This window comes from Onychomys torridus, chromosome 2 (genome assembly GCF_903995425.1).
Source record: "Onychomys torridus chromosome 2, mOncTor1.1, whole genome shotgun sequence".
Taxonomy (NCBI): domain Eukaryota; kingdom Metazoa; phylum Chordata; class Mammalia; order Rodentia; family Cricetidae; genus Onychomys; species Onychomys torridus.
In genome coordinates, this window is record NC_050444.1 from 105643792 (window position 1) to 105656014 (window position 12223).

The 12223-nt window shown below is 42.2% G+C and overlaps 1 protein-coding gene across 1 annotated transcript in view; it reads left to right on the top strand.

Moving 5' to 3' along the window:
• Focad (focadhesin) overlaps positions 1–12223 on the top strand; it is a 286698-nt gene that overhangs the window by 208025 nt on the left and 66450 nt on the right. The window contains exons 24-25 of the mRNA XM_036178561.1: positions 6756–6848; positions 8165–8253. Coding sequence (XP_036034454.1) covers positions 6756–6848; positions 8165–8253 — 182 coding nt within the window. The remainder of the gene's footprint in view (positions 1–6755; positions 6849–8164; positions 8254–12223) is intronic.

Genomic DNA, 12223 nt, shown 5'->3' on the forward strand with positions numbered 1-12223 from the left:
TGCTGGTGGTGCTGGTGGTGCTGGTGGTGGTGGAGGTGGTGGTGATAGTGGAGGTTCCTGGTGGTGGTGGAGGTGGTGGTGGTGTTGGTGGTGGCGGTGGTGAAGGTAGTAGTGGAGATGGGGTTTGTGGTGTGGTGGTGGAGGTGGTGGTGGAGGTGGTGGTGGAGGTGGTGGTGGTGGTGGTGGCGGTGGCGGTGGTGGAGGTGGTGGTGGTGTGGTGTGGCCATGGTAGTGGTGGAGGAGGTGGTGGAGGTGGTGGAGGTGGTGGAGGTGGTGGAGGTGGTGGAGGTGGGGTTTGTGGTGTGATGGAGGTGGTAGATGTGGTGGCAGTGGTGGAGGTGGTGGTGGTGGTGGCAGTGGTGGAGGTGGTGGTGGTGGTGGAGGTGGAGTTTGTGGTGTGGTAGTGGTGGTGGAGGTGGTGGCGGTGGTGGAGTTGGTGCTGGTGGCGGTGGAGGTGGAGGTGGCGGCAGCAGAGGTGGTGGTTATGGCAGAGATTGAAGTGATTTTGATGATAATGATGAACAGGGAATTTGTCTTGCTTATGAAATTGGGATCCTAAAATTAATAGCAAATACTTTTTTATCTGTCAGTTGTGCATCCTGTTCTGCCTGTCCCACTCTACCTTTACAAAGAACCTCATCAAGAGATTTTCTTACTTGATTTATAGTAGTTAAAGAAAGGATGCTAAAATGGGTTTAACCATATGATGGTGTTTGTTCAAGGAGCAGAACAAGTGTGGTTCCATTAAGCAAACATTTCTCAGGAGAAAATGTGAGTGATTTTGCTTTCTCTCTCAACGTTCTCTTATATTTGTGAATTGTGTTTCTAAGCAGGATATCTCCATGAGCTAGCATTTCAGGTGTACTGAATCATAATCTAAATGCCTTCAGGGTTTCAGAGTGTAAAGTTTATAGTACTTGCTATAAAATTTTACCTTTTCACTTAGTAGATACTTACCTGAAAATAAATATGTCTGGGCTAGAACATTTTGGGCATGTACTTAAAACTGTAAAGTTTTAAATAATAATTATGTTTTTACTTCAGCTGTGTTGACTCATACAAGTTTGTTTGCTTGTTAGTTTGTGAGACAGACTCTCTATTCCTGGCTGTTTTAGAACTCCCAATGTAGATCAGGCTGACCTCAAACTCACAGAGATTCATCTGCCTTTGCCTCCTGTGGAGGCCCAGGAAGGTTTCCTAGAGAGATCCGAGCTTGCTTTATTCAGCAGGGCGGCATTGGAGGATTGCTTGAACACATGTGTTGGTTACCAGGTGATTAGAAAGGGTCTGCAGCTGTGCTAGGGGGCGGTCTTTTGCTCCACCCCCTTGCATTCTTATAAAAGGTCCTTTAGACGAGACAGAAGGGCTGGTGGCTAAGGATCCAGGCTCTCCCGAGGTTTTCCTGTGTTTCTGTTTCTCTCCCCTCTATCTTTCGATCTAAATATTTCTCCTTCCTCCCTCCTCAAGGATACCCTGAAGAAAAAGTGGGAGCAGACTTGCCACAGAGAAAAGGGTAGGTCCCCCACAGCTACCCGAGTGTTGGGATTAAAGGCGTGTGTCACTATGGCTGGCTCTAGAAGTTTTTATTTTTAAGCTTTGTGTTTCTAGAATGATTGAAAGTTGAATACCAAGCTGGGTCTGGTGGTGCATGCCTGAATCCCAACAACTCAAGAAGCTGAGGGAGGAAGATCACGTAAGACCAGCCTGAGTTAATTTAGTGAGCCCTTATCTCAAAATAAAGTGTGAAACAAAGGCTTAGGATATAGCACAGTGGTAGAGTGCTTGGCTAGCTACTAAGAATATGTGAGGCCTGGAGTTTAATTTCTGATATTATAACAAGAAAAGGTTGAATACCATAGTTATGATGACTTTAAAAATTTTACTTTATAATTTTAATGTGACAACTGTTTCTCTCTGTTAAGGAGATGTGCTATATCTAGTTTCAACTCAGCATGTGTGCAAAGACAATGTTATAGGCACTCTGAAGGGATCCTAGAATGAACAGATTGTGATCTCTGTGCCTTGGAACTGTGTGAGGTTACAGATGTTCATAGAACTATAGAGGTGAGAGAAATAAGTTCAGTCAGGTGAAATGATGGGAAGAGAGGACACTTAAGGCAGAGAGATGAGTGAGTCCATACGTCCTGTCAAGAGTAGGGAAAATGTGGGAATTGGTTTATAGCTCAGTTCTCCAGAGTAAGATTAAATGATATATAGGTACAAGAATTATGGGGAAATTGGTTGAGGTTCTTGAGCAGCACAATTATCTTGTAAGTGAATGATGTTGTTTTGATGTTATATATATAAAATGCTTGCAGGACATTCTTTATTAACTGTTAAAGATTTTGCAAAGAAGTTCTGAGTTAATGCAACAGAGGCAGCACCATTTACAATGGGCTAGCAGAGGAAAGGTTTGAGGGCACTGAAGAGTGGATGGGTGGTGTCATAGTCACCTGGGGAGAAATAGCACTAGGCCAGCGAGGAAGGAAGTAGGGGTGTGCCAAAATTGCATTTCAGAAATTGGCTTGATCATTGAGTCAGGGAAGACCCCCAAGATAAGCAAGCCTGAAGTTTCAAACCTTGATAACAGGGGTATTTGTAGATGATATTGACAGACAGGGAAGATAACTGAGAGTGGGTTTTCTATAAACCAGCCAGCAGAGAGTGTAAGAGGTAGTTGAAGGTGGGACTCTGGAAACATTCTAGAAACAGTGGTTTTCTAACTACTTTTGATTTTTTTAATTAAACAATTTTTAACTGATACATTAAAATGCAAAAATGTGTATACCAAGTTATTCATATTTATGAGATATCCTGTAATGTGTTAAAACATGCAAACTATATTTTTTATTGAGCTTTAACTTGCTATAGATTTCGCTGTTAGTGTGTACTCTGCATTTTGGCAGGTACACATATTTCTGTAAGCAGCATCAGTCAAGATAAGAATTATCCTAGCATCCTAAAAAATGCCTTCTCACTCTTCATAATCAAACCTGTCCCCCTTCACCGTCTCTTTTCTGTCTCTGTCTAATTAAAATGAAAGCTTAAAATGCCCTAGGTTCCCACCACAGTGACCAAGAGCTGATTCTTAAGTCCAGCCATTTCCCTTACTGTGCCTAGACAAGTCGTCCTCTTGACTTTCTGACTCAAATATTAAACATGGTATCAGAAGTGGGGTGCCAAATGGCACAACTGAGTGTTTGGAAGCCATTACTTTACAGTGTCGTGGCACTGTTCTTTCAGAGTTCCTGTTTTCTCTTACCTGGATGGCTGTAGAAACCTCGGCAAGGCTTTCTTGCGCTGACCTTTGTCCATCTGTTTTCAGCTGAATAGTCAGCAAGGTCCTTGTATAACGTAAATGAGATCATCCTGTTCCTCTCAACAACACCGGAGAATGGCTCCTCTTTAAGAGGGAAACAAGTTGTGAAAAGTGACCTAGAAGAGTCTGGACTCCCCGGCTCCCCTATTAGTCCACGGGGCTTTCCTTACCACATTCCTCTTTTTCAGCTGCCCACTCTAGCTATTCTGGCTTCTTGACTCCTTCTCACACAGGTCAGCCCTGCGCCTGTGTATGGTCTGTGATGTGTTTTCTGGTTTTGTTGTCGGTTTGCTTGAGATTGACATGACATCCAGAGCATGCATTAGCCATGCTGAAGTTTAACTTTGACTGCCTGTAACAGGCAGCAGTGTTGTGCATCTCTCCCCTTTCTATTGTCCCTTCCAAATGAGCTGTGTTCCCATTAAACAGCCCCTCTCACTTATCCTGTCTTCTCTCTCTCACTCTCTGCCACCAGCCACCACTGCTCTGCCTTCTCTCCATTCTGGTTATTGCATATAGATAGAATCCTGTATGTGATCTTTTGTGTCTGTCTCCTTTTGGTTTGGTATATTTTCAGGGTTAATCCACAGTTTAGCATTTCAGCATCCAATAGGACATTGTTTCACTAATATTACATCTTATGCATATATAGACTGTCTTATTGATCCATAGATGGATATTTAGGTTACTATTTTTAAATTTTTGCTTTTGTGAACATGCTGATACAGGCATTTGTTTACAAATTCTTGTTTGAAATAATTGAGGATTCTATCTAGAAGTGGAACTACTATGTTTCATATTCTGAGAAACTATCAAACTTTTCCAAGAGCTGAACCATTCTGGATTCCCTTTAGCATGTGTTTCCTCACTATTGGCAAATTTCAGCCACACTTAACTCTCGCAGTGAGATCTACCGTGAGCATTCTGCTAACCTTGGTGCTTGCCCAGCCCTCACCCTTATTTCTTTAGCATGCTTCTTCCCTTTGCATGTTTGTCTGGCCTTCTTTTTAGGTGATGTTTCATCATACTTACCATATCATACGTGTGGAGACTTTCCTCTTACTCTTCCTGAAGACAGAGGACCTGTGTGCCCAAGCAATCCTTCTCACTGTAAGAGTATGTGTGGTTAGTTATAGGGAAAATGAAGTTTCTCGTTTTTATTAAAACTCAGTGACATAGTGGTTACTGACCCTGCTGTATTAGCTGCTGGGTAACTATATTTGCAACTTCATGAATATTTACTATTTCATTGACTAGGTTTCCTGAAGACTTCTCAAGAGTCTAGCAAATTAGACATAATTTTCATACTTCATAAATGCTGACTGAGTTTATTTTTCAGGCTAGCAACTTCAACCTTAAAAATAGGCAATATTTACAACTATGTATGTACTGCATTGAAATAACTTCCTAATGATGGTTATGGAAAGCCTTTTGGCCTGAGACACAAATGAAAAGGGCCTGTCTTTTGGCACGCTGTTTCCCTAAGTCTCTTTACTAGGGGAACATTCAAAGGAGTACTTTTAAAGATGTCTACTCAGTTAATTCCAGGGCACCCTAAGATTGAGGTATAATTCCATAAAACATGGGGCCTCAGGTTGAAATCTAGGCCAGAGTGTTCCCTAAGTCTCTGCATCTGATACCCTCAGTGTGGTCAGAGCCACAGGATTAATTGGGCCTTCTGCTGATGGCCTCCTTCAGAGGGGCTTCTGAGCATGAGTGGCTTTCTTTTTTGAAGCTCTCCATTCCATTTGTTCCTTTACATTTACATTTTTCTAGAATTCATTCCCTTTTCAAACTCAATATTAAGAAGGAATTGAAACTACTGTCTTTCCAAAGGATTCAGTGTTCTTTTTGTCAATGTGCTGAGGCTGACAAGAGCTCTTTATTGTACAATGATACCCATGGATTATATGGCAGGAGAATTTGAAAATATTTTGTATTTCTTAAGTAAGAGGTAAAAATTCAAGTCGCATTATTTGAATGTTGTTTCTGTTAACTCTGGGTATCAGAGTAGGGGCTAATGATGATGTACTTTGTGACTAGAGAACGTAATTCATAGGGGAAAAGGGAAAGCATTTGGAAACAGAGAACAGGGATGAACACTGAGGGCCTCCTTCCCAGCTGGATATGTGGCCTAGGTTATTGTGTTTTTTTCTGGATAGTCTAAGAACAAGCAGAGGCTGGAGGGCTCATTCCTTCTATTGGCGAACACCCCGACAAGGCAGTATAGATACTCAGTCAGAAAAAAGTCTTATAGTGTCTTCCAGTCACTTCATGGTCTCAGTCTCCATCTCATGCTGTTTAAATATCTAATGTTTGAAAAACAGCAGTGACACCAAAAGTGACAGACGAAAGTCAGAATTAACCCCAGTGTTCTCTGCTGGCCCACGTCCTATAGAGTTTTCACAGTCCCCTCCTTGCAGTCTGTTTATGCCCATTTCTGACTCTCCTGCCTGCAGGAGAGGTTCCGGGGGAGTGCTTGATAGTCCTTGTCATCCGCAGTCCCTTGCACAGCAGGTTTTCACTAGGATGAGAATGCAGCATACCCGGCTGTAGTCAGCTGTATTGTCTCTCCTATCAAAAGGCACTTGAGATGTCCTCACAATACTGGGAACTGTTCTGAAGCAGCAGTTACGTAAGTCTGCATAATTATATACAAACTCCCCTCTCTCTCTTCTGTAGGGAAGTGGATGAAAGTTTAGCGATATGGATGAAAGGGTTGTCTGTTGAGTTTAGGGATGCATGGACAGCACTGTAGCTGTTTGTCTTGGGGCATCTTGAACAGGCACGGATTCTGGGAAGATGTGTTGCAATGCTGCGTGTTAATAGGTAGAAACAGAAATGACTACGCCAGATGTTTCGTCGGGGCTCTACTCAGAAGTAGATCTCACTGTTGGCATGTGTTGTTTTTCTCTTGTACACCAACCCTGATGACAGGGCGGCCAGCCGGTGGTGCACACAATGTGTACTGCGTTGACCTGCATGCTCTTTTCACCATGGTTTCTACACAATGTGGTTTCTGTTGGCAGTTTATTACTTCTGAAGTGTTCATATTTGAAATCCAGGCTATGAGTAATATTTATTTTTATTTAATATCACTAGGGGGTTTCTTAGACAGTACCCTGCTCGTTAGCAAGAGGTTTTATGGCCTTTCCCCCTGGTTTTCAGAGGATTTGTATTACAAATACATCTTAACTTGTTATTGCAGGGTTTCATTTGCTTTAACTTAGAAAAAATCCCAGGCTTACTTCATTTTGTCTTTAGAAAATTCCAAACTCTATTCAACTGGGAATATTGAAAAGATATCATTTGTGGTTCCAATCCTGAACTAACTTGGTTTGTTTTAGAGAAGAAACCACTTAAATAGAGTTGGTGTTTTTGTTTTCTTCTGAGTTCTGTGTAGTCTAACGTGCTTCGCTCATCTTTCTTCCCACAGGTCCATGTCCAGCTGTCAGAATGGCACCGGGCACTCTTTCTTCCACAGGCCTGGCTTGCATATATGACTCGAGCTTACCATGCTGTTTTACAGGTAAGGACACATGGCTGTGCTTTGTGGGGGAACATTTTCCCCTCATCACTGATTTTAAAACCATGTATATTTACTGTGTCAAGAATTTGCTCTCTGGGGCTGACTACACAGCATGTACCACCCCCTGCTCCTAAAGTTCCAGTGGAAAACCAAGGTTCAACTGCACTAAGATCCCCCAGGAAAACAAAGGAGTTCACTGGGCTTATTTACAAAGCATGGGTGTGGCTTTTTGACAGGAATGGGGCTGATCCCAAGAAGCCTCCCTGGAAAACCTTGCCTTAGCATGAGTGATGGTTTCCTCCTGGCTGCATAGATGAAGCCCCCTTTCCCTAAGCTTCTGTAGACTATATCTGTTAGTCTCTCTCTGATACCCCCAAATCCTATGCCATTAGGGCAGAATTGCACACACCTGGTTAGAAGGAGTACGTGAATGCTCAGGGATGGGTTCCATGACCTTCCCCACCATCTCCTCCTGTAAAGGAGTGTCAGTGTTCAACAAGCCCAGTTGGATGATCTTTTGCAAGCAGCACAGCTGACCTCCTGAAGGTAGAGATTGCTCTGCACAGAGGATCATGTTGAAAAAGTGTAAAAGCACTTGGGAAAATTAGTACTATCAAAAATGCAATGGTTCCTTTTGCTCATAAGAAATGTAGGGCTTGAGGCGGTGGTGGTGCACACCTTTAATCCCAGCACTTGGGAGGCAAAGGCAGGTGGATCTCTGTGAGTTCAAGGCTAGCCTGGTCTAAAAGAAAATTCCAGGACAGCCAGGACTGTTACACAGAGGAACCCTGTCTTGAAAAAGTAAAAACAACAACAGCAACAAAGAAAGGTAAGGCTTGGGACATCTGTCAGTCTCTTACACATATGCACACCCTTCAAGGAAGAGAGGGTGGAAAGCTCTGGTGTATATTTTTATAAGTTCATTCAAGAAGTAGAAATGCAACAGTGGTGATTTCCTTCTTCTACACAGTACTTACATCTTAAGTGTTATACTCCCATCTAGTTCATTTTCCACTGTCCCGTTGTGACAGTGCTGTTCAGACCTCAATCTCTATATACCTAAAATTATCGGTTGCTGCCCATTGCCATGCAGGGGACTTTTAAAACAGGACTGTGAGAATCAGATCTGCTTTGAAAGGCATTCTGAAATGAAGCACTGAATTGCCTCTGGCGAATGCAGAAAGTCACTGAGCAGTGATATGACTGCTTCACTTACTTTCAAGGTCCAATATGCCACCAGGACTACTGTGGCCAGTTGGCCAAAGGAACTTTGAGCCACCAGGTCTGCATGCTGATTCTTCTTGTGTGGTTTGCAGGGAAGGATAGCAGAGCTGGAGCTGCAGTTACAGCATGGCAAAGAAGGACCCGAGGAGGTGCAGTACAAGCGCAGCACAGCCTGGCTCTGGTGAGGGGATGACATTCTGCTGCACACTGTTGTCATGGGCCATGAGCAATGATGGGAACATACTTTAAATGCTTCCATGCTGACAGCATTGCCTTCTGTGTGAGCCAGAGGGAACTTGGAAGACCCGATAGGTTATTTTCACCTACTCCCTAGATATGATAAGGAACACTGTTTTCAGAACTATGTATACGTGTGTGTGTGTGTGTGTGTGTGTGTGTGTGTGTGTTTGTGTGTGTAGGCATTCCCATTCATCGGGATCTGTGAGGAATTGGTACCAGTAACCCCTGCAGAGAGCAAAACCTACTGAAGCTCATGTTTTATATACACAGCATAGTATTGATATGTCGTCTGTGCACATCCTCCTACATATAAACCACCTCTAGTACACTTTGGTAATGTATACAGTGTCAATTCTATGATTGTCTTTGTGCTGTATTGTTTAGGGAAAGTGACAAGTATCTATACAAGGGCAGTCCAGACACAATGTTGCCTAATGATTTTTAATCTATGTTTGGTCATATCTATAGACGTGGAACTCACAGGTCCAGAGGGCTAGCTGAATATGTCTACACATGTTTTCCCCTGACGCAGTGTGGGAATGATTTGGTCCCCTCAGTGTTGTTTTTATAACTGATTGTTTTAGTGCCTTTGAATAGAAGGTTCTGTTCCACTCGATTCAGTGCCACTCCACCACATACGTAGTCTAGAACTACTCCCCTTCTCCCTGCTCCCCAAGACATCTTCAGGATTGTGACAGTCTTTCTGTCTCAGACCTTTAGTTTCTTTCCCCAGCAAATGCTCCCTAGGGTGTTCCTACTACATTACCTGGGAATATATAAATGCTAACACATTAAGAACAACATAAATTGTTATATAGTTTGAGAAGAACAGTTTGCCATATTAATTGATGCAGCAACCTGAACATAAAGTAATTTCCCAGAACCTAAATAGCCTTGTCTATATCCACAGGTTGCTTTATTCAAAATTGGACAAAAGTGACTTGATTGCAGAGAATAAAATATTTATGTATTTAATTCTGTTCTGTTTTATTTTATAGATTTTTTTAAAAGGCAATGGATTTAGCATTAGAAATTAAGAATTTGGGTTTCACTTCCTGTTTTTTTTTCTAGACTTTATTATTTTATATATACGTGTATTTTGATTTTGCTTGCATGTCTGTCTGTGCATCTCGTGCATATAGTATCTGCAGAGGCCAGAAGAGAGCATCAGATCTCCTAGAATTGGAGTTATAAAGACTGTTTACCTGCCATGTGAGTGCTGGGAATTGAACCCAGGTCTTGGGAGCCGTCTCTCCAGCTCTCCTATTTGCTGTTTTGAGATCTAGTTTTGATTTGTCTTCTAGAAGTGATAATTTGACAGGAATGTTGTATTTACTACATTCTCAAAGATATAGAACTGGACATAAGCCTCTGATGAAACTCACAAGCTGTGTGGATGTGAGTATTAGGGAGAAATGGCCCTGGGTGTTTCATTAATACAGTGTAGACCAGGGGACTTTGCTATACAACTGATAAGCAACTGATAGGCTATTTTGAAAGGAACTCTTCTGCAACTTTATTTTTACACAGTCCCAATCCAAATAAAGACATTTCTTTATTACTTCAAATGTATTTATTATTTTCTGTGTGCCAGGAGTTGTTCTGAGCATAGAAAAACAGCATTTTCTTCTTCTCCCCAGACTTATAAGCCACTGAATAGAAACAGATAATAAACAGACAAATGGAATAGGACCGATTTTGATTAGGGCAAAAGTAGTAGAAAGTGAATGGGCTGGGGTGAGTGGGAAGAGCTAAGGGGTTACTCTCTTCCATGGAAAGTTCTGGAGTACCTCTTTAATAATATGGCCTTGAGATGAGGCCTGAAGTGATGGGATGAGCCAGTCTGGAGGCAAGAGAAACCCCTGCAATGGGATGGTGAATCCTAGGGAACACTCTAGAAAGTGAAGCCAGTGCAGCATGGAGGGAACAAGGAAGGAACAAGGTGTGACACAGAGTTCTGGAGATCAAGAGTCTCTGAGAGAGGGGTACCATTGGTGGATTTGAAACTGGGTATCTGCTTCCTGATTTGGAAGGAGTGCTCTAAGTGTTGTGAAGGCAGCTTCTGCAGAAATTGATTAGGATTCTGCTGCAATAATTCAGACAAAGGATGGGAGAGTCAGGCTGGGGTGCTAGCAAGAGAAGAATGAAAAGTCAATTTTGAATCTGTTTTGAAGGCAGGCTCATTGGTTTATAATTTCATAGGTTTAACTTATTGGTTTAAATGGAGATGTGAAAGATGGACATCAAGGGTAAAATCCTGGTTGAAAGAATGGAGCTTCCACTGACTAAGTCAAGAAAAATAGCAGTCAAGACAGCCAATTTTACCAGATTCTAGATCTGAAAGTATGAGATACTTAATGAGGTCTTGAACTAGAGATACCAAGTAGGTTGTTGAGTCTAGAGCCCAAAGGAGACATGAAGATTAGCGCTATCATTTTGGGAATCATTTGCATATTGGTGACAGTTAAAATCACGATGCTGGATGAAATCTAGGAAATTTGTAAAGAAAGAGAATTTCAGAGCATTGAGCCCTGGTCTACTTCAGCAGTATGGAATGGAGGGGATGATGCAGAGAGAACCATTAACTAGGCAGGAAACTAGCAATCAGTAATAGAAGAGAAGCAAGAGAGGGTTGCTTCTCTAGAGCCAAGGACAGACAGTGATCCAAGAAGGGGGCCAGCATTGTTTCAAGTACTGAAGATGGATATTGAGAAGTGATCATTCAGTCTAGCCTCTTGAAAATCTTCTGTGACCATCAAGGGAACTCTTTGGGTAGAACTGTGGGATAAAATCCAGACTAGTGATGGACCTAAAGTAGGAGGTGAACTTGAATCCGGCCTAGTTAGTTCTGTTCTAAAAACCGTTTGGTGTGTGAGAACGGTAGCGGTGTAAGTGGCAGTTGGAGGGCCTTGTCTTTTCCTCAGAGCGTAGATATGACAACATCTTCACTTGCTAAGGACAGTGGTACAAGCAGGGGACCATGATACAGCAGAACAGTGGGGCTAGAGTTGCTCTGGTGTGACCATGCATGCCTGTTAGAAGACAGCCCCTCATGTCTTCCTATCACACACTGAACACTAAAAGATTACAGAAAATGTGGACATCTGTAGATCAATTGCACAGTGAATTACTTTTTAAAATATGCTTGTGCTCTATAAGAGCAGTTTGCAAGTATGTGAAAAGCTTGGTTCTTAAGGATGACTTATTCTCAGGAATGGTGAGTCACTAAGAGTTTATTATATGTCAGATGCAAAAAGTTATGAACATAAAGTTTTATAAAAAACAAAACAAAACAAAAAAAGCCTTGAGGGGCTGGAGAAATGGTTAAGAGTACTTTCTGCTCTTGTGAAGGACCTGAGTTCATTCTTGTAAGTGGCTCACAATCTCTTGAAATTCCACTTCCAGGTGACCCAAAACCATCTTCTGGCCTATCTGGGCAGCCATACATATGTGGTGTGGATGCTTGCTTGCTCGCTTGCGCGCGCGCGCGCACACACACACACACACACACACACACACACACACACACACACACATTTCAAAAATAAAAATAAACCTTCAAAGAATTTTAAAAAATGTAAATCTGACACAGTGCTTCCTATTGTACCTCAGAGTTCCTATGTTGGAAATGCTGTTGTAGTCTATAACTATTTACCCCGAGCATACCTACCTTCCAGCCCATAGGTATGATTATCTTCTTTTGACTTTGGTATTTGAAGTTGAATTTTATATATACATACAGTGACTTCTGTATATACAATTTGGATACAGTAAATTGATATTTTGGTGAGCTCTCATGCAAAAGGAGAGAACAGTATCATTTGGGGCTGTCATAACAGCAGTGCTGTAGACTGGGTGGCTTTGACAACAGAAGACTTTTTCCCTTCTCTAGAGTCTGGGAACCAGCATGT